The sequence below is a fragment of the Scardinius erythrophthalmus genome (assembly GCF_964197995.2).
Source record: "Scardinius erythrophthalmus genome assembly, chromosome: 16".
NCBI lineage: Eukaryota > Metazoa > Chordata > Actinopteri > Cypriniformes > Leuciscidae > Scardinius > Scardinius erythrophthalmus.
Window position 1 is genome coordinate 25,297,219 of NC_138236.1, and position 27,275 is coordinate 25,324,493.

General features: G+C 39.7%; 2 protein-coding genes across 8 annotated transcripts in view; one reads left to right on the forward strand and one right to left on the reverse strand.

The window, feature by feature from the left end:
• The window catches only part of gsdmeb (gasdermin Eb), a 102,431-nt gene that overhangs the window by 30,289 nt on the left and 44,867 nt on the right, over window positions 1-27,275 (forward strand). The gene's annotated exons all lie outside the window — the stretch shown is intronic.
• LOC308704871 (protein PALS2-like) lies at window positions 2,770-27,190 on the reverse strand. 3 transcript variants are annotated; one of them, XM_081389478.1, is made up of 13 exons: window positions 26,972-27,085; window positions 18,863-18,941; window positions 11,982-12,100; window positions 10,603-10,755; window positions 10,180-10,329; window positions 8,903-9,130; window positions 6,599-6,730; window positions 6,388-6,484; window positions 5,700-5,771; window positions 4,486-4,647; window positions 4,182-4,384; window positions 3,352-3,480; window positions 2,770-3,089 (listed from the first exon to the last, which is right to left on the reverse strand). In XM_081389478.1, exons 3-13 carry the CDS (start codon window positions 12,096-12,098, stop codon window positions 2,913-2,915), a joined length of 1,620 nt encoding a protein of 539 aa, XP_081245604.1. In that variant the 5' UTR covers window positions 12,099-12,100; window positions 18,863-18,941; window positions 26,972-27,085; the 3' UTR covers window positions 2,770-2,912. The 3 variants fall into 3 exon arrangements, with proteins under 3 accessions (XP_081245604.1, XP_081245605.1, XP_081245606.1); XM_081389479.1 differs by lacking the exon at window positions 18,863-18,941 and having other exon boundaries at window positions 26,972-27,190; XM_081389480.1 differs by lacking the exons at window positions 18,863-18,941; window positions 26,972-27,085 and adding an exon at window positions 12,711-12,831.

The window sequence follows — 27,275 nt, forward strand, 5'->3', positions numbered from 1 at the left end:
AAATCAGCAACCCACAGGATCGCCTTCCCCTCATGCTATGCATTGCAGTCAAAGGTTTGGCATCTCTAGCGCCCCCTGTCTGACTGGAGTACAAAAGGTGCAAGCTAGTAAATTACAAGGACCAAAGGGCCTTAAAGCCTGCAGGTGGATGATCTACTCTCTGGGATGAAAAAAAAAAATCATTCATCCTTTAAGTGGCCTTTCAGCTGTTTTGTGGATGATGTCATAGTGAAACCCGTAATCAATTTGAATTGGTCTTTGAATATGTTTTTTTTATATATATATATATATATATATATATATTTGTTGTTTTTAAAAGTACTTTTGTAATATCAAATATTTAAAAGTGAATATCCAATACTGTGGAAAAAAATGCAAAAAAAAAAAAAATGCAAAAAAAATGATCCTGTTTCCTGTCTTAAACTTTTTTTTTTATACCCAAATATAAAATGATTTAAGTACAATGATCCAAAATTAAGATTATTTATTAGACAGCCGTTTCATTTCAGAAAATACAACTCTTTGTATTGCAAAATATAGAATTTTCAAGTGAATGACGCAAGCTGGATAAAAATGAGTTATACAGCCTTGAAAAAGACACTGGAGCAAGTCGCCAGAGACAGAGATGCATCACTACAGACAACCAAGACTGTTATGAATCTGTGAGTCCAGGTAGCTTGTGATCAGGACACAATTGGTCTATATTCCATTTTCAAAGGTCATTTTGTGCCCGTGTAAAAAGGCATTTAGCTAAATACAGCGCTGATTCTGTATACTATGACTGAGTTCATAATTCTGCAACAATTTAATTGAAACCGTGATATTGGTGGCACTTTATTTTATAGTACATGCACTTACAGTATACTTGGTACTCAGTACTCTCATGTGTGAGTAATATAAGATAACTTGGGTTTTGGTTTAGGTTTATAGCAGGGATGGCCAACTCTGGCCCTCGAGATCCACTATCCTGCAGATTTTTGCTCCAAACCTAATCAAACAGACCTAAACAAGCTACAATCAAGGTCTTCAGGATTACTACAAAACTGCAGACATGCGAGTTTGATCAGGGTTGGAGTTAAACGCTGCAGGATGGTGGACCTCGAGGGCCAGAGTTGCCCAGAGTTTAGGGGCAGTTCACACAGAACACATTTTTGCTTTAAAAAACACGAGATACACACAATGGTATCCAAATGCAGAGGTGCGGCGCTGGTGAATGGAAAAGCAGCCAAGGTTTTGGGTCATGTTTTCAATTTGAAATGCAGTGCTCATGTTAAAAGTTCAAGGCAAGTTGTCATGTGCGAGATGCTGAAAAATCAGCAAGATGCATGTTCACATAGAAAAACTATTCAAAAGCAGCGCATTGTAGCAAAAACATTCTGTGAACTGTCCCTTAAGCTCAAAGTACACTTAGGTTTTCACACATACACTAGGGTAAATTAAGTCATTAGTATGGTACGCGCGCAGCAATATTTTTCACATTCTGTATGCTCAGTTTGTGCATATGCCTTTGCACTAATTGGTTTGTCTATAAGGTGGAAATGCTGTTGCTCACAGTTATAAAAGAAACAAATGAGACGAAAAAACAACTACGGGAGACCGCAACAATAAACACACACGTTGACAAAGGGCGAGATACACGCAACTGTAGTTTAAACGACAATGATGACTACATATAATCTCTGCGGTCTCTGTGCTAATAAAATGTTCAACACCGTTTTACAACCAAATTATATGCAACATCTAATTTAACTTAGACTGGAAAGGCTTTCTAGACATTCCACGAAATCAGGGAACGCAATTTCCTGAACATGATGATTTAGCTGATTTAGTGTGCACTCAGTTCCTGCTGCATTGGGTAAATGCAAGTGTGGGTATTGGGACAGGCCCAGATTTTTCAAATCTCAAATCGTATTGTGTGTAAGCCTTGAACTTCTTTGTACTAATAAGTTTGTCCACAAGGGGGAAACACTGACTTTGTTTCAGTCAAACGTACACTTGTATTCTGTATGCTCAGTTTGTGCATACGCCTTTTTTTTCCACACTGGTTTCAGTCCAAAAAACAAACAAACCAAAAAAAAAAAAACCAGACAGAAACAATAAACTACTGGGGGTGGCAGCAACAATACATGCAACTCTAGTTTAAAGAGTTAAAAGAAATTGAATTGGTCATAACTTCTGAAGAGAAGTAGCGCAGACACTAGATGCATTGGGCTGTAGACACACCAAGCTTTCGCGTCAAAACTAAAGGTACTTTGCGCTTTAGGGATAGGTTCAGGATTAGTACTTAGTAATTATAGTAAGTTCATGTTGAACAGGACTGTAAAATAAAGTGCACCCATGATATTTCTAAAAGTTAAAACTGCCTTACTCCTAGCGTTCCTTGAATTTAACTTGAATAAAATCAAGGCTAACAGGATGACGCTAATAAAAGATCTTACCAAGTCAGAAGCTGGATAAACTATAAAGTTGCTCAAATTATTTGACATACTGTAGTGACTGAACTATTTGACATTACATTTCAGAGAGATAAAGAGATGTGAGATGAATACTGCACTGTAAACCAATGTTAGTAACACTAAAATTACAGCAAGAAAACAGACCTCCCGCTTTCAATACTGTAATGCAGCTTATACTAGAATGAAAAATGAATTACCATTTCAATAAGTCATTCCAAAAAATAAAAATCCTATTTGTTTCTGTCCCTCCAAGTAACATTCTTTAAAATATGTTTAGTCAGTAGAACATAAAAAAACGTTAATAAATAAGTACACTTCCCTTCTGTCTGTTGTGACTGGATAGCTAGTGTACATTTGCATAGTGACTGGTGGGTCCGTTCAGTGTGAACATGTGTTCTGTGCCGCTGACCTATCAATGGTGCCGCCGCCGATGATGATGATGATGGTCTGTATGTCTCAGTAAACCCAGTTCAAAGGGACCCACTGCGGTTGTGTGGTCAGCTGCTCCACAGCTGCTTGCAGTTTCTCAAAGGCCTTGTCCAGATTGTCATTAACTATAGTCAGATCAAAGTAGTGATTGTACGCCCGCTTGATCCTGCTGCTTTCATCCACCGTTTTCTTTAGGTCCGTTTCCTAAGAGACAGGAAGAGATGAGCAGACTATTAAACTGCTTTCCTCCATTCATTGTCTCTCAACGATTGAATGAAATCGGCAATGTAAACCATGAACCAAAACTGCCAAATCAGAGTTTTACATGAGGCATATATCAAACAATCTCAGAGATCTAGGTAGCTCTGTAATATTTCTACATTTCTCTATAGAGAAAATCATTTTGATAGTTTATTTCCAGAACTCGACTGTTAATGAACTGTGTGGAGACAGATGTGAGGCTAACCGTCAGTAGCTTGGTTGTGATCCCAGCATCCACCACAGCTTTGTGCATGGCCCGTAGTGTATCGAGCTCCGGGGCCGCGATGAAAACCACAAATGGCATAAACTCTGATGTCTTCAGTACCTTTAGAGCCTGTAGAGCACATTTATTAAATAAAGATTTTTTTTTTTTATTATTTTACTAGTGATGAGACAAGCGAAGCTTTCTGAAGCTCTGAATCAATTGCTTTGTAAAATGAGACTTAAGACTTAGTCTTATACACTAACCACACATACGCACAGATTTGAATGTGAAATCTCTCTTTTCACAAAGAAATGATGATATAAAGTTAAATATCTTTCGTTAAAAACTATTGTAAATTCACAAAAAGATCGTATGGCTTGGTGAGTTTAATAAAAGCTCTAAACCATTGATTTGAAATGAAAGATATGTAAAGGTTTTAAAGCTTTACAAAGCAAGCTAATCACTACTTGCATCATCACCACTGTACATCATTTATACATCAACTGAACTGATGACTGCAGCACAAAAGGCACAATCACAAAGACTATCATCTTCCCACACACTTTCAACACTGTTATTACGTAATACTAAAATTATCAAGTAAATTAGTGAGGGTGACCAGTTTATCCTGATTTTTTTTTTTATTATTGTTTTAGCTGTAATGTTTTCAGTGTCCATGATTAAAAGGGGATGAATTAAGACAGGAAGTTGAGAGAAGTTGACACCTTGCTGTGCTATTAAGACACAATTACCTTTTTTTATATTTATTCCATGGTGGAAACAAGCTTCCATTGAACACACAACACTTAGCCTTTCACAAAACCACTGACCTGTGGGTTGACGTCCAGTATGCAAGTACGTCCTGTGCGCACGACTTCATGGATGGAGTCAATTTTGGTACCGTACAGATTGCCGTCATACTCTCCGTGCTCCAAGTAGCGGCTCGCCTTGATGTCCATGTCCATCTCCTCTCTGGAAACAAAGCAGTACGACTGGACGTCCTTTTCATCGTCACGTGGATGCCGAGAAGTGACTGAGAAACAGAAGAAATTCCCAATGAGTGACTATGTTTGTTGGTAAAATACCATGACAGCTAAGTATTAATGTTCATAGTATTAATGTTTATAGACTCACAAGGTACAGTAGTTCCATATCGCAGTGGGTTTACCACAATCAGACGGTTCTTGAGGCTTCGGCGGCCCACACCTTGTGCACCAATCAGCACAAGAGTTTTTCTCTGGAATGGAGGCATCTTTGCTACTTCCTCATAGATCTGTAATTCATGCCGATCAAATTCTATTAGAAAGAGAGAAGTTTTGAAAGTTATTTATGTTTTAAAAGTACTTACACGGCCATTCAAAAGTTTAGGGTCGGTAATGTGTTTTTTAAATGGTAAGTTTCTTAATGTTTTTGAAATAAGACTCTTGCGTCCACCAAAGATGCATTTATTTGATAAAACCACAGTAAAATCTGTAATATGAAATATTAAAACTTTAAATAACTGTTTTAATATATTGTAAAATATAATTTATTCATGAGATGGCAAAGCTGAATTTTCAGCATCATTTCTTCAGTGACATGATCCTTCAGAAATCATTCTAAAATGCTGATTTGGTGCTAAAGAAAAAAAATATCAGAGTTGAAAACAGTTGTGCTGCTTAATATTTTTATGGAAACCACAATAGATTTTTTGAAAGCTCAAAAGAAACTCATTTATTTGAATTTATTTGCAACATTTTAAATGCGTTTACTGTAATGTTTGATAAATTTATGATGTCCTTGCTTGAATGGAAGTATTAATTTCATTTTTTTTTAAAGACCCAAAACTATACACAGATGAGCCAAAACATTATGACTCTATAAGACCCTGAAGGTTTCCTGTAGTATCTGGCTCTAACACTTTTTTGCAGATCCTTCAAGTAGGTTGCAAGGTGGAGCAGCTGTGGATTGAATTTGCTGGTCCAGCATATCCCACAAATGCACAATTGGATTGAGATCTGGGGAATTTGGAGGCCAGGGCAACACCTTGAACTCTTCATCTTGTTCCTCAAACCATTCCTCAAGGTGTTGTCCTGGCCTCCAAATTCCACAGATCTCAATCCAGTGAGCATCTGTGGTACACGCTGGACCAACAAATTCAATCCACGACGGCTTCACCTCGCAACCTACAGGACTTGAAGGATCTGCTGGTAACGTGTTGGTGCCAGATACCACAGGACACCTTCAGGGTCCTATAGTGTCCATATAGGGCGCTGGTTTGGCAGCATGCGGAGGACCAGCAGCATATTAGACAGATGGTCATATATATATATATATATATAAAAACAAAGAGACCTAGCAATTCTAACCTGCATTTTTCGCTGTTAAGTACATCATTTTCTTTTTCTTCTTTCTTCCAGTTAATGTCCCGCAGAGAATTCCTAAAACAAAGTTGTAAAACAGTTGTAATATGCAATAGGAAAGTACTTTACCTTAGAATCAACTGTCTAGGTTTTCCAATTAAGATTATAACAGAGTATGATTTAATCCACAACTGCACTATCCAGTTTCCAAAGGTACATTAACAACAATGTATAAAAATCTTTCCTTTGCATTTTTGGAAAGTTTCACGTACAGACAACAACATTGTCAAACTTATCCCCTTCACTCGGATCTGAGAAAACGACTAAAACACTGTATTATGCATGCAAGGCCAGTAGTTGGCGGTATCGTTTAAAAACTTGCACTTTGTTCCCTTTTTTTAATCAATCTTCCTTTTATTTTTATAGACGCCTTAATTATCTTTATTTCAATAGACACTTTCTACCTGTAAATCATCCATCTCTGACATTATGTATATAGTTCTATTTTTTTTATTTTTTTTTATTATTCTTTATGCATGTGTATCAGTTTCTCTTAAGTATATCTGTTTTATATTTATCAGTTATGTTACACTGAATTAATTAGTCAGTGCTAATGCAGGTAACCTTGTTCGTGAGAAAAACACAAAATATAGGTCAAATATATTTTATATCTTTTCAGGCCAATCCACTGTACCTGATCCATCCAGGTCTCTCCTTACAAACGCCTTTCTCTTTTCCTCAAGAAACTGACTGGGAATCAGGCCAGTGCAGCCTCCATTTATGTTACATGCCTAAAAAAAGAAGAAAAAAAACACAACATAGCTTCAATATGTCAAATATTTCATCATTTAAAAGAAATCAGACCAAAAATATCTGGAAAAAAAGAAAGTGTATTTGCTTCTCACTTGCCACCAGTTGGGGTCCTCCTTGTTCACTATATGCAGAATGTCTCCTTTAGAGAAAGCCAAACCCGCCTCTTTACAAGGGATCAGGTTATCAGTGTCAGGATTGTAGTTGAAATGTGGTTTCAAATACACCTAAAGGGAAAATAATGCATTACTCCTGCTTATTGACATATTGCCTAAATTATTTATTTACTTATTGCCTAAAAATGCAATTGTGTCATAGCTCACACTAGGCAAAATGATGTCTTTATAATCATTGTTGCTTTCTGACATATAATGCTGATGTTGATACAGTTGGGAAAGGAGAAGTATTTTCATAAAACTAAAAATAACCACTTTGCCATTCAGATTGGCTAAAACATTTGCATGTTACATTGACTAATATCTGCTTTCAGTAATGATAAGGGCTGATTCCTCTTTCACACCGTCAATGATTTTCAACAGAATACTGCAACTAAAAAATAACTTGGAAAATAAATGAAGAGTAACAGAAGCAACCCATGTTGGTGTGTGTTGTAAATGGACTTCTCTACGGAGGACAACAGCATGTTTTCACATTAAATATTTATGGATCGTGGTGGATCTTTATCAGTGGTGAGGACCAAACAGTAAACATACAGCGGTCGTTCACTGCACATAACCAGGCCACTGAGTAAAGTTCAGGTCGAAAGACAGAAATTTAGGTTTGACACAAGCAATGGAACCCTGTGTAAACCCTCGCCTCCGGTGTTTGCTCTTTGTGCGAGCTTTGTAAACATTACTTATTCAAGGAAAGTTGGTAAAGGACATCTTCCTGTATATACGCATACACTCAGAAAGTGGTTGATGTGCAGCAACAGCACTGTTTGGGGATCTGAATGTATTCGGATCAGAAGTTGAACCAGCAAATATCACTCATCCAGAATCACATTAATAGCAAAAAGTTTAAAAATAAAAAAAAGGTTCCTAATCAATACATTCCAACTGTTTCCGTGGCATATTTCAGCTGACTGTTATAATAATAATCATTTGTTACATTTATATAGCGCTATTCTTGGCACTCCAAGTGTTTTTACATGGAAGGGGGAATGTCCTCAACCACCACCAATGTGCAGCATCCACCTGGATGATGCGACGGAAGCCATATTGCACCAGAACGCCCACCACACACCGGCTTACTGGTGGAGAGGACACAGAGTGATGAAGCCAATCAGTCTATATGGGGATTATTAGGTGGCCATTTTGATGGATAGAGGTTAATGGGCAAATCTGGCCAGGATGCCAGGGTTAAACCCGTACTCTTTTTTTCGAAGGACATCATGAGATTTTTAATGACCACAGAGAGTCATGCTATTATATAGACCTTATGTAGCCCCGCCCCTTTTCAGCGCTGCGCTCGTTGTCTTTTGACTTCCGGTTTTATTTTCACAGCGATCTTGCGTATAATCTGAATGAACGGCTCGTTTTAAAATCTTCCCGGTCGACTGACATTTGTTAAGACATCTGGTTTAAACATTACAACTCTCATGATAACTTTTGTTAACTTTATATTAAGCAAATCCACTTCAAAAGCTAATTACTCCTGAACAGCAATGCCATAGAAATATACAGAGCGACCGCAAAAACGGAAGTTCAAAGACAATATTCTAAAGATGGCGGCGCCCTCGTTTCTCTGGCGCATAAGGTCTATAGAGTCATTCATGATGCAGGCTTTGCAAAACTACTTGTTATAGAAAGACCAGTTAAAAACTACATCAGACCGCGTCTAAGGCCACATTCAGACTGACTGCAGTTACATTCGGTTGTCAACTCCAAAAAAATATATTAAAACAACAGGATTTCTTTTCAGGATCCGTTTCTTTCCAGGCCCAGATCTCCTTAGAGTATAGAGTAAGGGTGTGCGCTCGAGTTGACTCCTCCCATCTGCCCTACTTAGCGCAGGTTGTGTTATTAATAGGGATAACCATGCTCACAATGCCACCAGGCTGAATCTGAGTCACCCAGAGGCCAGGTCTCTCCTTCCTCTTTCTCAAGGACTGTACTAACCAATTTCCCATCAGGAGGTTATACAGCACTAAAATCTGGTCTATGGGAAGAGACTGCTTTGTACTCTCAGCATCTGATTATTAGGGAAAAATACTAGCAGCTCAGATGAGGATGATCTTGTACATCAATCCACATCTTGCTGCAGAAAATGGGTTCAGGTTCATTTTACATTTATTTTTATGAGTTTTGCCTCAACCAGGCAACTTGGTGGCAAAATGTTTTTGAATATTTTATATATAATTGAATTGCATTGGACTTGTGAATCAGCGGTGCGCTGACCTGTGCAGGTGGAGGTGTGTCCCTGTAGCTGGGCAGGATTTTGAGCGTGATGCTTCCATTGCAGTCCCTCAGCATGTGCTGTAACGCCATGGGGTCTTTGCCCACCTCTCGGCCGTTCACCTCTCGGATGACATCACCAGCGTGCAGCATCCCCTGCCTGTCAATCATGCTGCCGTGCATAACACGCGCGATGACAAGGTCGCCCTCCTCCACCCGGAATGTTACACCCTAAAAGAGATGACACCATGAATCTCTGACATGCCAGCACAGAGAGTCAGTCATACTTTTTATTAAGGGATGATACTGGCACCCTGGAACTGGTTATCAGAATTATTAATAGAGTTAGAGAAGTTAATAGAATTATTATTATTATTATTATTTTCCTATAATATAATAATACCTCAGAATAAATCAATAAAATAAACCAATTCGCAAAATTTTCAGTGACTTTTAACAAAAATATTGTTAAAAGCCACTGAAAATTTTGCGAATTGGTTTATTTTCTATAATAATATAATATAATACAATATCCTTAAATAAATATTTTCAGTGTATGTTTATAATACAACATCCATAAATAAATAAATGTTATTTTCAGTGGCTTTTAACAAAATACAAAATCTCTTAATAAAAAATAAAATATTTTCAGTGGATTTTTATACAATAACATAATATTTATTTAGGGATATTGTATTATATGTTATTGTATACAATTTTTTCTTATTTTAGGGACATTGTATTAATATATAAAAATGCACTGAAAATATGCATTTTATTTGTTATTTATTTATTTTAGGGATATTGTATTATATTATCCTATTATATATTATATTAAAAGCCACTAAAAATAAAATTTATTTATTTAGGGATATTGTATTTTTATATAATAAAAAAAAATCAATCAACCAATCGATTTATATCATAATATATATTATATATAGATAATTCATTTCAGTGTCTTTTTTACCAAGCAACCTTGTGAATTTCTGTCCTTGGCAGAGACACAATGACTTATTTTACTAGGTGTTAAAAGACTGCATGACTGCCTACTATAGATAAGCTCAAAAGACTGGTTGGCCTTGTATATTAAAGGAAAATTTAACAATTAAGCCTAGTTCTCGTTAATGCAAACTTTCCAAAGCAGACCGACCAAAAATGGCTTTTCACGCTGCCTGAAACACAAGCTGCTAGTAGTTAGTAGAGCTACTCTGAATGAGCGGAACATCTGACTGACTATCGGATCTAATCCTGTGAAACGGAGAAGGTCTGTCACTCACAAGAGGCTCTCCGGCCTTCTTCTGGATGCTGATCATGCGAACCGTGTCAGCCGGCATGAGGGATGAGCTGGTCATGCTGGTGGAATTGGTGCTGGTGGGAGGAGCTTCATATGACTTAGAGGCCACCTTGTCGTGAGCTTCTAACAGGGACTGAAATTGCCAAGATAATTAAATTGAAGTTTGGATAATTAAATTACCAAATTAATTATATTCCTTAAAAAAAAAAAAAAAAAAAAAAAAAGAGCAACTCAATTTGTTCATGGTCTCAAGTGCTTAAAGGTGATTTTGCTATACTACTGAGAAAGCAACAGGATGAATAAATAGTTGTAAATAAACAAGTCAACAATGTTATGAAAAGAGGCAGTCAGACACACACACACACACACACACACACACACACACACACACAAAAAGGTCTGGTACCTGGAAATGCGGTTCCTTCAGGATATTACTGAGTTCTGCTGCACTTTCATCACGACTGATCAGACTGTTCATATCAGACAGGATCTCGCTCACTAGCTCCACGTTATTACTTTGCACCGCCTCCAGCTTAACGTCCTCCAACCGCTCGTGTGCCTGAGAGAGAGTGGGTGGAGACAAAATAACTTGAGTATCTTGCAAAGAAACGGATTAATGGATTACATCTAGATGGACTCAGAGCATTAACAAACACACTGCCAGGTACACTTTAGATGGAAGAGAGTATTAACAACCGTACACAAAGTCATTAAGAGAAATAATTGAATCAAGTGTCTTAGGTCTCAAAAAAAAAAAAAAAACTGAATTATAAAAAAAAAAAGACACCTTGCTATTTTTTACCATTTTTCAAATTACCAATGAATAAATAATTAAAGATCAGACTTTCAATCTTAAACTCTTAAAAATATGAATGATAACAATTAAAACTAATTAACTAAAAATATCTAAACAGAGGAAATAAACTTCAATATTTATCAACTTTAAAAAAAATGGTACAGTTGTCATTTCCACCACTGAACAATTTTGCCCCCGTTTTTTTCCAAATTAGCATACTTGTTTAGAAAAGTATTTTTTTTAATTAAATATAGAAACAAATATATATAATTTAAATATTATTTAAATAACTTGTGTATTGTTCACAACATTGTTTGTCATGTTCAAACTAAGCCAAAACATTATTATTTAAAACGGAAATACATTAAAAACACTTAATTTGACATGGTGGAAATTACACTGTGGTGGGAATTTTTACGACTTTCACAAAATTAAATGAATGACAGAATTGAGAGATCTACTTGAGTATATATACATTGTTAGACAATGTTGGTGAACAAATGAAGTTACAATCCATCAAATATTTGAAAAATGTGTTTAAGATAAATCATAAGGGTCAGTCTCGTGTATTGTTGACTATCTTTTGCCATTAAATCTATAGTAGCACAAACTATATGTTTCTCACAATAGAGTGTTAGTTCCTAATCAAACAAAGTGAAGCTCAACCAGTATATCTCACAATCTGAACAATTTCACACAGCTATTTTAAGAATGAGAAGAGAGCCCCTGTACATCACGTTCTTAAGACTTCTGACACTGCAAACAACCCCTGGCCTCCAGCTCATAAATGCACGCACACGATTAGAGACATGTGAACGGGGTTTATGTTGATTTCAGGTGGCGGATACAAGATCTCTTATTGACTAAATTTAAATTACTAATTATTTGATTTTAAATGAAATGTTAAATTTAAACACTTGATGCCCACTAATAGTTATAGAGCTAAGTGAGAGAACGAACAAGAGTTAAAATGGAGAATTAGTTTACACCTTAGCGAGGGAACGAACAATAGGACTCTCCATAATGCCACGGAGGAAGATGAGGTCGATGTCTTTGGCTCCCGTTGAAGGCGGCAGCTCCTTGAGGTTATCCAGCACCTGCTGCATGGCTGAGGGTCACACAGAAAATACACACATATTTAAAATAAATAGCCCATAATGTAATTGAGGTGATTAAGATAAGAGAAAAAGAATAAAGCACACTGGAAACAGAAGGACATATGACTTAAATCTTATGCAAATCTTAAATCTTATAAGTCTTATACGTTTTCCTATGAATAAATCTTTAAGCATTTTCCTTCAGGTATGCATATCATAGTAGATGATATGGTGGTACTTCATACACATTTTATGGTCTGTAAATTATATACATTTTATGGTCTGTAAATTATATACATTTCATGATATTAAAATATATAAAATGGAATATTAGAGTTTAATAATTAAATGATGTCAACATAATGCATAAAACACAAAAAGACAAAAAAATTAAGATATTTGAACAAATAAAGTAACCTAGTTTAACAAGCTAGGTGTAGCTGACATTTTTTAGCACCTCAGAAAAATTAACCTAGTAAATCTGGTTCCCATTCAGTCAGTCACGTTCAACATTACGTCGGACTGACGTCATTGGGTCTCGCCTGGGAGCCCAATCACCTCCAAGTGGCAACAAAACGAGTCAATGGACATTGGCCAGTGAGATTTGCATGTCACACCTACCTGGACAAACGGGTATAAATAGGACCTGTATTACTCAATTTATATTTTGCGGCGGAGCAGAGCGGTTGTGACAGCGATCGCTCATTTCCATTCACCTTCAAGAGAGGAGTGCAAATTTCCTGAAAGAAAAGAGCAAAAAAGCTATTTTCATTTCTACTAGGAGAAAATCCCCCAAAAAACAGCAATTGTAATTGCTATTTTGCTTTGCAGCTCGTCACGGGTTCTCTCTGCCGGTGTGAAGGAGCATTCCAGCGGAGCGCAGCATTCATCCCTGGCCGTTTCTGCTGAGAGAGCAGTTCCCTAAAAGAGCAAGCATGGGCAATCAGCGTCTTTTTCAAGATGTCTTTTCGCACGCGTGTTTCTAGATGCGGTCGTTTCCTAACTTCATTTGATGGCCACGATCGCTGTCTCTCATGCCCTCCATGCTGAGACGCCGTTTGTGGGTGGTTCATGTTCTTGCATGGGAACATGATCACATCAGGTACGCGGGTCGTAACTCTCCTTTCTTGTAAAGGCTCAAGTCCCCTTTGCTTTGAAGTGGAGTCTGTTCATGGAGTGGTGTTCTTCCCAGCAGGGAAGCCAGATCAGCTTTGTGCCTTCCTTCAAGAGGGCTTGGAGCGGAGGCTGTCCCCCTCCACCTTGAAGGTCTATGTTGATACCATCGCAGCACAGCACGATGCTGTTGATGGCAGGTCACTGGGAAAGCACGACCTGGTCATCAGGTTCCTGAGAGGCGCCAGAAGGTTAAATCCTCCCAGGCTACACCTCATCCCCTCCTAGAACCTTTCTGTCATCCTTTCGGGTATACAGAAAGCTCCATTCGACCACCTAGAATCAGTCTCTAAAGACAGTGCTCCTGACCGTGCTCGCTTCCTTCAAGAGGGTAGGGGACCTGCTGGTGGACAGCAAATCGTGCCTAGAATTTGGCCCGGCCTTGTCTCATGCCATCCTGAGACCCCACCCCAGATACGTGCCCAAATTTCCCACCACTCCCTTTCGGGACCAGGTGGTGAACTTGCAAGTGCTGCGCCCGGAGGAGTTCACTCGACTTGGGTGTTGCCTCGGCTCGGGCGCCTCTCTGGCAGACATCTGCAGAGCTGCAGGCAGGGCGACACCCAACACATTCATGAGATTCTACAATCTCCTAGTGGAGCCAATCTCTTCCTGTGTCTCGGGTACAAACAGATAATGTACAGGAAGACTGGCTCAGTGTCTTGCTTGCAGCGCCATTCCCCTCTAACAGGGGGATATGAGCGCCTACTTGCTCTTCAGGGGACGCATTACAGACAAATTACAAAACTTTCTATCTTAAGTCTTAAGGGGTCATGAAGCCCTAAACCAAATTTTCTGAGATTTTAACAGAGGTATGTGTGTTGTTGAACACCATTGAAGACAATGTTGGCATCTGTTAGATTTAATAGTATGGAGAAAATGGTTAAATTTGAGTTTTTTCCACTATTTTCGTCTTCTGGGTTTAAAATCTTCATCGTGTCCACGTCACAGGCTGTGAGGTGGCAGAGCACTGTAGTACTTTGATGACTCATCGGTGTCTCATAATTATTCATGAGACTAAGTTTTCTTATCCAATGAGAAGACACTTCCTCTTAATTATTCATGACACCACATGGATCTTTCCAATGACAGACATGTCAAACTGTGATAACGCGTAGTAGATGAGAGTAGCAATTTTTTTTAAGCGGAAAATTAATTATTTTCAAATATATGCATTTGTAGTGTGTATATAAAAAATATATATTTTATAATGACATTATAATTATACATGTACATTAATATGTTTTAAATACAATTATGATTACTGTAGGCTAATATATGTAGCAGGGCATTCAGTTACTTTTGAAGGGACAAAAATAAGGTGTCAGTGTATTTCATTAGACTTTAACTTTGCCAGCTATAAAAAAAAAAAAAAAAAAAAATCAAGCATTTCCTCATGTTTTACCACTGAATTTTAGTGACAGTCCATATGCATGGACCACTGGTGATGACAGTTCCCCCCAGTTAGAAAATCTTAAACCCCTTCATCGAGTTCGGTAATCAACTCTCAGGTGCGTTACCAAGCAACATTCGACACACAAACAGCTGCTGTGTGAAGTAAAACGGAAAAACTCTAGAGATTAAAATGAAGAAACAATAAGTGGTTGTAACGAATGCATGTTGTTGTGGGAAGGAGGAGGCGGGAACCGGCGAACATTTAACAACTTTAATCATAAAATAAATAAACAAAACGAAAGTAAAGGCGGCAGCCCCTCGCAGCCGACTGCCGCACACACAAACTAAACTAAACATAAAATAACATTACATAAATAGTCCAGGCCTGGTCCACTCTCGTTGCTCCTCCTTTTATGCTTCCGAAGCTGTGATGTAACATCGAACGTGACTGACTGAATGGGAACGTTTAGGTTACTAATGTAACCCCCGTTCCCTGAAGGAGGGAACGGAGACGTTATGTCCCCCCTGCCACAGCTCTGAACCACCGCTGAATGGCCAGGATCCTGTCTCGGCTCCTCAGCAAAACATGAATGAAGTGAGTAATGCTGGACTTATTTATACCTGTATTACCGGGTAGGTGTGACTCGGCCTGCAAATCTCACTTTGTTACCACTTAGAGGTGATTAGGCTCCCAGGTGAGACCCATGATGTCAGTCCGACGTAACGTCTCATTAGTAACCTAGACGTTACTTGGCCAGTTGGTTGGTAACCGAAAAACTATTTCAGAAAAAAATAGGAATATTTCAAGCTCCAAATGCGACTAATTCCCTTTGGTGAGTTATAAATATGAAGGTCATTTGGGAACAAAAAAAAAAAAAAAAACGTTCACACACATATACAAATAATTTCCACAGCTTTCTACAGCTTGGCTGCACGGTGTGGCAGAAAGCTGATTTTGGATCCCGTTTACAGTTAATACTACGCAACCTACTGCTCTCCAGTAACAGAGAATGACAAAAACAATCCATGTGTATTACTGCATCAGAAAGCACTAGAAAAGGGCATATTCATCACAAAGTGGCATAATTTGCATAATGCAAACAGTAACCATTTCCATGGTGAACAAACCCACGCAGAGACCTCTCCCACTATAAGGCAACAAACTGCACAACACAGCAGAGAAAATGGCGTCAGTGACAGCAACTGAAAGAAAACACTGCGCTGTGGGTCATAGATGCAGGTCATTAAGCCTCTGAGACACGCTATTTTATCAGCAATTTTACGACCTCTCTACCTCCATCCAGTGCTGCAAGGGTTGCTCTCTATAGAGGCAGGTCCATTAGACATTGCTAAAGTTATAATGACATGGCTGGAAGGACTGAAAAGGTCTTTCTGACCCATACTCAGGAGCAACTGTTTGCAAAAAGTATATCAATCGCAGTCATAGTGTGAACTAGGTGAAAATGTAATGAAAAATAAAATAAATCTGAAGCCACTGCAGCATAAAACTGCTGCTGATAAAGTAGGGCTCCTTGAATATGACAAAAACATTGAGACCACAATTGTTTGTGATCATGTACTAATTAGATTTTTACAAAGTAAACAAGTAATTTCAAATTTGTATTTTTTTAAGACATTTTTAGGGAAGAACGATATATCGGCCTCCAAATCGGTATCGGTCAACATAAGTTAATTTTTAATGTTATCATTATTGGCCCGATAAGAAAATTTGGCCGATATATTAACCCCTTAGCTGTCACCCCCCTTTTTGAGAATAGACATTAAAATGCACTATTCAAGCTTAAATGGTTGTAATTCAAGAATGCTTTGGAGTATAGACCCAAGTTTGGTCTTGTTTTAAAGGGAAAAAAATGCAGATTATTACTGAAGTGAAAGCACTTCAAAAACTTAAAGTATGAAAAAGTTACGGAAGTTTAAATTTACATTAAATCAAATATAATTTATTTAATATTTTTCTTTTATTTAAAATATATATTTTACAAAATATGTTTTACAAAAAAATTACTATAAAATCAAAGCCATATATCTAACCAAGTTGTGTTCCAAATTTGAAGTTGATATCACAAAAATTGAAGTTCCCATGAGATTTTGTTTAGGCGTATTACCAAAAATAGCCACCGGGTCATTGAATTCCATTGAATTTAACTGTATGCATTCTACCATAACAAATTAATAAATTTCTGTCCAAATATCACTTCTGTCACAAAATATGGAACCTTGAGACTCAGACCTTTCTGACAATATGTGTTTTGTCAAGATTAAAAAATATTTTGATCATAAATTATGAAACATGATGACGCCCAAAAGGGGAGGAGCCTGATAAAATAATTTAGAGTACCGTTTCTATGGTAACACAATGTCCAATTTCAAAACAGTTTACACAGGGTGAATTCTGAGATCGTAAGCTTTCAAATGATACCTAATTTATGATAACTACTAAAATATGTGATGTAATAAAAAAGGCAATAAAAAAGATAATATTATATTTTAGAGGATAATATGTATATTATACTTTTTAGAGGATAATATTATTTTATACATTTTTTTTATTGACAAATACTAGATTAAATGTTTTATTATGAACTTTTAGCATGAAAACCAAAGTTTCAATTATTAAAAGTGTGTGCGTCGACTTTTTGTGACAAACGCCATAAACGCCTGTTATGATGTAGATTTTTTGAGGTGCACTCTTGTCATAAATTCATCTATTTATGTTCCTACATAATTTATAACAAAAAAACAGTCCTAAATATCTATTTAGGAGTCTTAGAACTTTCCAACGATATATAGTTTGTCATAATTAGATTAGGATTAAATAGTAATATAGGGAAGTAAAGTTAGGCGTGCCGTATACGGTACGGTGACCCTTAAGGGGTTAAAGCCGATAAACAATGGATTATTTTCTTCAGCTGAGACACTTCAGATGTGCACGGTTCACCATGATGGTTTTGAATTGCCCAACTTGAAATATGACTGGAATCACTTCAAATAACGATAAGTGCAACATGTGCAGCGCAAGTCTGTCATATCGGCTACATAAAATTATAATGAGAACATTGTAATTGTGTGTTTGGGACATGGCTGTTAATGATGAGACTTTTGTTTTTGTAATCAGGCTATCAAAAATAATTTAAAAAATATGAATTTAGATTTATTGGCCAATATATCAATTATTGGCTTTCAAATATAAAGAATTAGGCCTATCGGTGTCGGTCAAATTTCCCTAGATATTACCTAAAATGCTTTAAATATAATTCAGCTAAAAAATGTTTTTTAAATGATAAAATAAAATAGAAATTGAATAAATATATAATATATATATATATATATATATATATATATATATATATATATATATAAAAAATGTACATGCACGTTTAAATAAATAATATAAAAATAAATTAATAAAATCGGTCTAGTGGATACCATGAGTTTCATGTATCCTACTGATGTATAAAGCATCCCATAAACCTGTAAGAGGCTCAAAGGTGCTTACCTGTCATTTTTCCTATATGGCAGGGGAAGCTCAGGGCTAAGACAAAATTTGTCTTCAATAGCAATGAGAACCATGCACCTGGGGGATGGGAAGAAGCAAGTCCACATCAGAATGTTTATTCACTCCATAATTCTGTGCAACTTTTCCCATTTTCATTTATAACAGAATGAGAAAGTCACACGATTGCAATAAAAACACGAGCCGGAAACAAGTGCATCAAAGTCATCCTTTTGAGTTCTTGGAAATCTCAGCATTATTGCTGCCCTTTTCCAGGAACCTTGAAGTATGAATGATGTGAAACCAAGAGAAAGGAACTTTATCCACAAACAGACCATCTTTACACACAATAGGATCAGAGAATCGCATTCAAAGATATTGTACAAACAATACCTGGATCTGTTTTTGCCGATTGCTGATATTCCAGACAGCTTTGGCATAAACACAGCAATCCTACGATGTGTGTGTATGGATACACAGTGTACTACGGAATCATCACACTGATTTCATGTATAGACAAGCAAAACTGTCAGTTGTACTTTAGCAACATTTAATTAAGCATCTATGCATACTATAGCCTACTCCTGCCCGTTACCATTTGAACAAATGTGATATCCACCACTACGCGTCACTGCAGTGCTAAAAATGTGACAACAGAATATAACAATACATGCTATTTGTAATAACTCACCTGCAAATTGAATTTCAGTGCAGTTCACAGAAGCTCTGCTCACTCCCTTCTCATCTGGAGCTCATGGAGACAGCAAAATCTGCCATAGAATTCAGACATTTCCAACATCAGCAAAAACTGCAAAAGCTCACCTGTGTGTAGGCCTATATCAGGGATTGGCAACTTCTGTCCTGGAGGTCCGGAAGACATTAATTAGCTTGTTCAGGTGTTTGGTGTGGGTTGGGACTACACTCTGCAGGACAGTGGCCCACCAGGACCAAAGTTGCCCATCCCTGTCCGATATACATCAATAACACTATACTGACTGAGATTGGCATCTGATTGAAAGAACTATTAAGCCATATCAACATTTTCACTTAATTAGCACTGCTTTATTGTGGATAAATGAGCAAATAACTAAATGCAAGCAATACACAACATTACCTTCAAAACAAAATAAGCAGCTCACTTACAAATAACTCTGCATAGCTCCTCTGAAAGTAATAAAATACACTTCCACATGTTCACAAATGATGGTGTTTAAAACAAAAGTTGTCCAAGATGTACTCATGACCTATTGATACTTTGCAGTCACGTGATATCTGGCGGGCAACAAACGCGGTTAGTGCATCCAATCGCACAACAACTGTCTGGCATGTCGTGTACACCTCAAAACACCAACTTTTGTATATTAAAACTGGCAACGTTCTGGCAAGATCCTTGATTAGTTTACTGGTTTTCGTTGCTAGAGAATGACGTTCTTGCCCGCCAGCCAGTACAATTGACGTCACGTGCAAAGTATCAATAGTACTCCCTCATGACCTGACCTGCAGTACTCACTCAAGATGTGACCTACAGTACTCACTCACGACGTGACCTGACCTACAGTACTCACTCACGACGTGACCTGGCCTACAGTACTCACTCATGACCTGACCTGCAGTACTCACGACGTGACCTGACCTACAGTACTCACTCATGACCTGACCTACAGTACTCACTCACGACCTGACCTGCAGTACTCACTCACAACGTGACCTACAGTACTCACTCACGACGTGACCTACAGTACTTACTCACAACGTGACCTGACCTACTGTACTCACTCATGACCTGACCTGCAGAACTCACTCACGACCTGACCTGCAGTACTCACTCACGACCTGACCTGCAGTACTCACTCACGATGTGACCTACAGTACTCACTCACGACGTGACCTGACCTACAGTACTCACTCACGACGTGACCTGACCTACAGTACTCACTCACGACGTGACCCACAGTACTCTCACATGACCTGACCTACAGTACTCACTCACGTGACCTACAGTACTCACTCACGACGTGACCTGACCTAGAGTACTCACTCGTGACCTGACCTACAGCACTCACTCACGTGACCTACAGTACTCACTCATGACCTGACCTACAGCACTCACTCACGACGTGACCTACAGTACTCACTCACGACGTGACCTGACCTACAGTACTCACTCACGACATGACCTGACCTACAGTACTCACTCACGACGTGACCCACAGTACTCTCTCATGACCTGACCTACAGTACTCACTCACGTGACCTACAGTACTCACTCATGACCTGACCTACAGCACTCACTCACGTGACCTACAGTACTCACTCATGACCTGACCTACAGCACTCATGACGTGACCTACAGTACTCATGACGTGACCTACAGTACTCATGACGTGACCTACAGTACTCACGACCTGACCTACAGTACTCACTCACGACCTGACCTACAGTACTCACTCACGACCTGACCTACAGTACTCACACTCACGACGTGACCTACAGTACTCACACTCACGACGTGACCTGACCTACTGTACTCACTCACGACCTGACCTACAGAACTCACTCACGACCTGACCTGCAGTACTCACTCACGACCTGACCTGCAGTACTCACTCACGATGTGACCTACAGTACTCACTCACGACGTGACCTGACCTACAGTACTCACTCACGACCTGACCTGCAGTACTCACTCACGACGTGACCTGACCTACAGTACTCACTCACGACGTGACCTGACCTACAGTACTCACTCACGACGTGACCCACAGTACTCTCTCATGACCTGACCTACAGTACTCACTCACGACCTGACCTGCAGTACTCACTCACGACGTGACCTGACCTACAGTACTCACTCACGACGTGACCTGACCTACAGTACTCACTCACGACGTGACCCACAGTACTCTCTCATGACCTGACCAACAGTACTCACTCACGTGACCTACAGTACTCACTCATGACCTGACCTACAGCACTCACTCACGTGACCTACAGTACTCACTCATGACCTGACCTACAGCACTCATGACGTGACCTACAGTACTCATGACGTGACCTACAGTACTCATGACGTGACCTACAGTACTCATGACGTGACCTACAGTACTCACGACCTGACCTACAGTACTCACTCACGACCTGACCTACAGTACTCACACTCACGACGTGACCTACAGTACTCACTCACGACGTGACCTGACCTACTGTACTCACTCACGACCTGACCTACAGAACTCACTCACGACCTGACCTGCAGTACTCACTCACGACCTGACCTGCAGTACTCACTCACGATGTGACCTACAGTACTCACTCACGACGTGACCTGACCTACAGTACTCACTCACGACCTGACCTGCAGTACTCACTCACGACGTGACCTGACCTACAGTACTCACTCACGACGTGACCTGACCTACAGTACTCACTCACGACGTGACCCACAGTACTCTCTCATGACCTGACCTACAGTACTCACTCACGTGACCTACAGTACTCACTCATGACCTGACCTACAGCACTCACTCACGTGACCTACAGTACTCACTCATGACCTGACCTACAGCACTCACTCACGTGACCTACAGTACTCACTCATGACCTGACCTACAGCACTCACTCACGACGTGACCTACAGTACTCACTCATGACCTGACCTACAGCACTCACTCACGTGACCTACAGTACTCACTCACGACGTGACCTACAGTACTCACTCACGTGACCTACAGTACTCATGACGTGACCTACAGTACTCATGACGTGACCTACAGTACTCACTCACGACCTGACCTACAGTACTCACACTCACGACGTGACCTACAGTACTCACTCACGACGTGACCTGACCTACTGTACTCACTCACGACCTGACTTACAGAACTCACTCACGACCTGACCTGCAGTACTCACTCACGACCTGACCTGCAGTACTCACTCACGACCTGACCTGCAGTACTCACTCACGACCTGACCTACAGTACTCACTCACGACGTGACCTGACCTACAGTACTCACTCACGACCTGACCTGCAGTACTCACTCACGACGTGACCTACAGTACTCACTCACGACGTGACCTGACCTACAGTACTCTCACGACGTGACCCACAGTACTCTCTCATGACCTGACCTACAGTACTCACTCACGTGACCTACAGTACTCACTCATGACCTGACCTACAGCACTCACTCACGTGACCTACAGTACTCACTCATGACCTGACCTACAGCACTCACTCACGACGTGACCTACAGTACTCACTCATGACCTACAGTACTCACTCACGTGACCTACAGTACTCATGACGTGACCTACAGTACTCATGACGTGACCTACAGTACTCATGACGTGACCTACAGTACTCATGACGTGACCTACAGTACTCATGACGTGACCTACAGTACTCATGACGTGACCTACAGTACTCACTCACGACGTGACCTGACCTACTGTACTCACTCACGACCTGACTTACAGAACTCACTCACGACCTGACCTGCAGTACTCACTCACGACCTGACCTGCAGTTAGTGCTGGGCGGTTTACCGGTTCATACCGAATACCGGTGTTTATTTTTGTTACGATATGAATTTTTAATAAACCGCAAAACCGGTGTATGTCGCTTTAATCGGAACGCGGCGCTGCGCGACACAGTCTCACCCCTCATTTACAACACACGTCTGCGGCGCATTACGGCTGCGACAAGGTTTTATTCCGTCCTCCACGTGGTGCGTCAAAATAGACCAGAGGCGCCTATATTTAGCGAAGCGGCGCGGAGAGCCGCTTCTGGGAAGCTTCGATCTGAAACACAAGCAATCATTGACTAGAATGGGCACGAGACGTGTGGGGGTGAGAGTCTTTTTTTCTTGCGGCGCGCGTGTTTTTATACTGTATTAACGTATCTGAAGTGAACTGACGGTCTTTAGAAAAGTTTCTTTGTTATTACGATTGAATCTTTCTTTATCTTTCCTGATAAAGCAGTGTTTATGAGCGTTGCTGCTTTGTGTACAGCCGTTACCGGGGAAACCACTGTTTCTGCCGCTCCTAAAGCGCGTCCTGCTGGCACCTCTTTGTAAACAGCCTTGCAAACCTGTATTATTAATATTAGTGTGGATTTTTTCTATAATATTCACTCATGACAATAAAATAGGGCATTATAAGTAAATCTACTGCACTATTTCCTCTCTCACTCAGTAGAAAATGTGGTAAACACCTATCATGCTTGAGAAAAAAAACACACAAAAAAAAACCGGTAAAAACCGTGAAACCGGTATAATTTAGAAAAAAACCGTGATGTTGATTTTTGGTCAAACCGCCCAGCACTACCTGCAGTACTCACTCACGACCTGACCTACAGTACTCACTCACGACGTGACCTGACCTACAGTACTCACTCACGACCTGACCTGCAGTACTCACTCACGACGTGACCTACAGTACTCACTCACGACGTGACCTGACCTACAGTACTCTCACGACGTGACCCACAGTACTCTCTCATGACCTGACCTACAGTACTCACTCACGTGACCTACAGTACTCACTCATGACCTGACCTACAGCACTCACTCACGTGACCTACAGTACTCACTCATGACCTGACCTACAGCACTCACTCACGACGTGACCTACAGTACTCACTCATGACCTACAGTACTCATGACGTGACCTACAGTACTCATGACGTGACCTACAGTACTCATGACGTGACCTACAGTACTCATGACGTGACCTACAGTACTCATGACGTGACCTACAGTACTCATGACGTGACCTACAGTACTCATGACGTGACCTACAGTACTCACTCACGTGACCTACAGTACTCATGACGTGACCTACAGTACTCATGACGTGACCTACAGTACTCATGAACCTACAGTACTCATGACGTGACCTACAGTACTCACTCACGTGACCTACAGTACTCACTCACGACCTGACCTGCAGTACCCACTCACGACGTGACCTACAGTACTCACTCACGACGTGACCTGACCTACAGTACTCACTCACGACGTGACCTGACCTACAGTACTCACTCACGACGTGACCTGACCTACAGTACTCACTCACGACGTGACCCACAGTACTCACTCATGACCTGACCTACAGCACTCACTCACGTGACCTACAGTACTCACTCATGACCTGACCTACAGCACTCACTCACGTGACCTACAGTACTCACTCACGACGTGACCTACAGTACTCACTCACGTGACCTACAGTACTCATGACGTGACCTACAGTACTCACTCACAACGTGACCTACAGTACTCAACCATATAGTGTATGAACTTTATAAGGTTATTTTGTCATTCAACATTGGAGTCAGATAGCCCCTCCCCCTCCACTACGTAATTAAAGCTGCGACCGTTGAGTGCATTCCACACTTTGTTTTTTTGGTTAAATAAGTGCATCATCTGGGAATTTAAAGTGCACTTTTTCTTTTTGGAACTTTCAGTGTAAACACAATACTCGCACTATTTATACTATAAAACGGCATAGAATACTGCATAAGTACGTGAATTGGGATACACCTAGGCCTATAGTGTAAACATTTACTTAAGAAACCAAGTTCAGATTCAAAAGTTAGGGATCATTGTTTTTTGTTTTTGTTTATTAGACTTTTATTCAGCAAGGATGCATTCAATTGATCAAAAGAGACAGTAAAATCTTTTAAATTGTTAATTAAGATTTCCGTCATCACTGTATCCACAAAAATATTAAGCAGCACAACGGTTTTTAACAATGATGATAAGAAGAAATGTTTCTTATGCACCAAATCAGCATATTAGAATGATTTCAGAAGGACCATTTGACACTGAAGACTGGCGTAATGATGCTGAAAATTCATCTTTGCCATCACAAGAATAAATGACATTTTAGAATATAATTAAACAGAAAAGTCATTTTTAAATTATAATTAATATTTCACAAAATTAAAATTTTAAATCAAATAAACGCAGCCTTAGTGAGCTGAGCATAAAATACTTCTTTCATTTTTTTTTTTTTTTTTTTTTGACAAATCTTACCGACCCCAAACATTTGAACAGCAGTGCAGTACAATGAGCAAAATGTACTAAATCATGTCTTCGCAAGTCCAGGCACCTGCTATACAATGCATATCCATTCCAAGACTCTGACAGGTTAAGGAAGTTGAACAACCACAACCACAACAGCAGGTGAATATAACCGATTAAGAACAAGCGTGGAAGTTTAATCTGATTACAAGTCAGATTAAACTGAGATCAAGGCTGCATCTGAAAGCTATGACAGCAGCATTCCAGTCTCACTTCACAGGGGCCATTTTAGTATGAAGGCAGATCCTAAAGAAACTAAAATGTCACATTTAATGATTTCAATGCTCCACCTGACACACTCTTATTTGGACAGAGGCTACAGGTTTTAGGGGTCTCATTTTTGAAGCCCAGTAAACTGGAAATATGAAGTGATCAGAGTGGTCACATGCTGACTATCTGTCTTGTGTAATTTGATACGAATCATATTGTGCACGATGTGCAACTGCAGTCTGGCATGTTATAGTATGTATACAGTAATAGCTTGAGGCCAAAAGGCTGGAAATAATTTAACTAGGCCAAGGCGTTTCAAAGCTGAGGAGCGTGCAAGAAGCTTACATTCTGAAATAAGTCAGCACAAACTAAATCACATGAAATGTTTGTTCAACTGTTACTGCAGTGCAAACACCAACATGTATTAACTAAAGCAAGGGGAGGAGGTGAATGACCCTTCTGATTGTTCAACTATCTGAAACCAAAGCTTCAGTTTTTAGTATTTTTTCAGTTAAGAACAAGAGCTTGTCCGAGTTCATTATTAAATGTAAGACAAAAAGAATGTTTTCAAAGATGAAAGCAAATGTTATCTTTCGTTTTGGTGAAAATGAATCACTTAACACTAAACACTCAATAATGTAAACCACTGGGAGAACACAAACGGCTGTCATTCACTGTATTGATTTAATAGAAAGCCAGTTAATATAGCCTTAACATTTTTAATACTATGTATTTTTCCTTAAATTAAGTTAACAGTATTTTCGTCTGATGAAACCATGGACTAGGAGGAACACCGCCTCACTAGGATGCAGCAGGAGTCTTTGTAAACATACGTAGATGAAATTCAGAGAAGCACTTCAAAATGTGCGTTGTAAATGAGTTATAACGCCACAACAAAGGCCAGTGACCGTCTTGAATCGAGCCGCTCTTATTGTTCCAGGCAACGACTCGCTTGCGCATTCTAGCTACAGTTGACTGTCCTGGCAGTGGCACGTCCTATTCAGATACTGCTCCAGTGCATAACCTACCATTAGTTAACGTTTCCAGCCACTCCGGACCGTAAGAAACATTACGCAGTAGATTTTATGATGGCAACACAAGCGCACGTGCGGCCCATTCAACTTCAAGGAAACGTGCAGCGCGTGGGACTCACTGAGCACATTGCTCGTCCTGTGCTAGTAACGTTACAGGATTTACAAACCGTCACGTTTTCCCTAAAAATATAAAGTTAACATTGTGAATTCGGTCGGCTCGTTTTCGCGGTTCTTTCATTCATGGTTTGAATTGAATACAACAGCTAGCTTTAACAGTGTAGCAGCGAAGCGCTAGCAGCAATCAGCTGTTTATTATTAGACGGCTAACTGGATTTAGCTGGTTAGCGCTCCAATCAAAAGTGTCCACAGGGTGAGACAGCTGTATAGACAGCCACGTGTAGAGTCCTTATCACACAAAAAACACCCGCAGCCACAATCACTAGAGATTCACAGTTCCCAAGACTTACCTCACTAACCCCCACTGGGTGGATCTGTGTCCCGGTGAGAAATTTAAAGCCCCATGAACTTCCCAAGCAGACAGAACAAGACACTTATCCTCTCTAGTGCTCTATATGTCAGTCAAGACGTTGGGACACGCCCTTTTCGTTGACGCCCGAGTGGAATGACCAATTAGAGGCATGGGATGCATACAGGACACGCCCACTGACCATTGTGTTCGCATGTGCGACTCATTTGTGAAATATGTGAGGATTATATATTTTCTACGCCCCATTACTTGCTCAGCTTGATAAGGGTGTGTATGACCAGGCA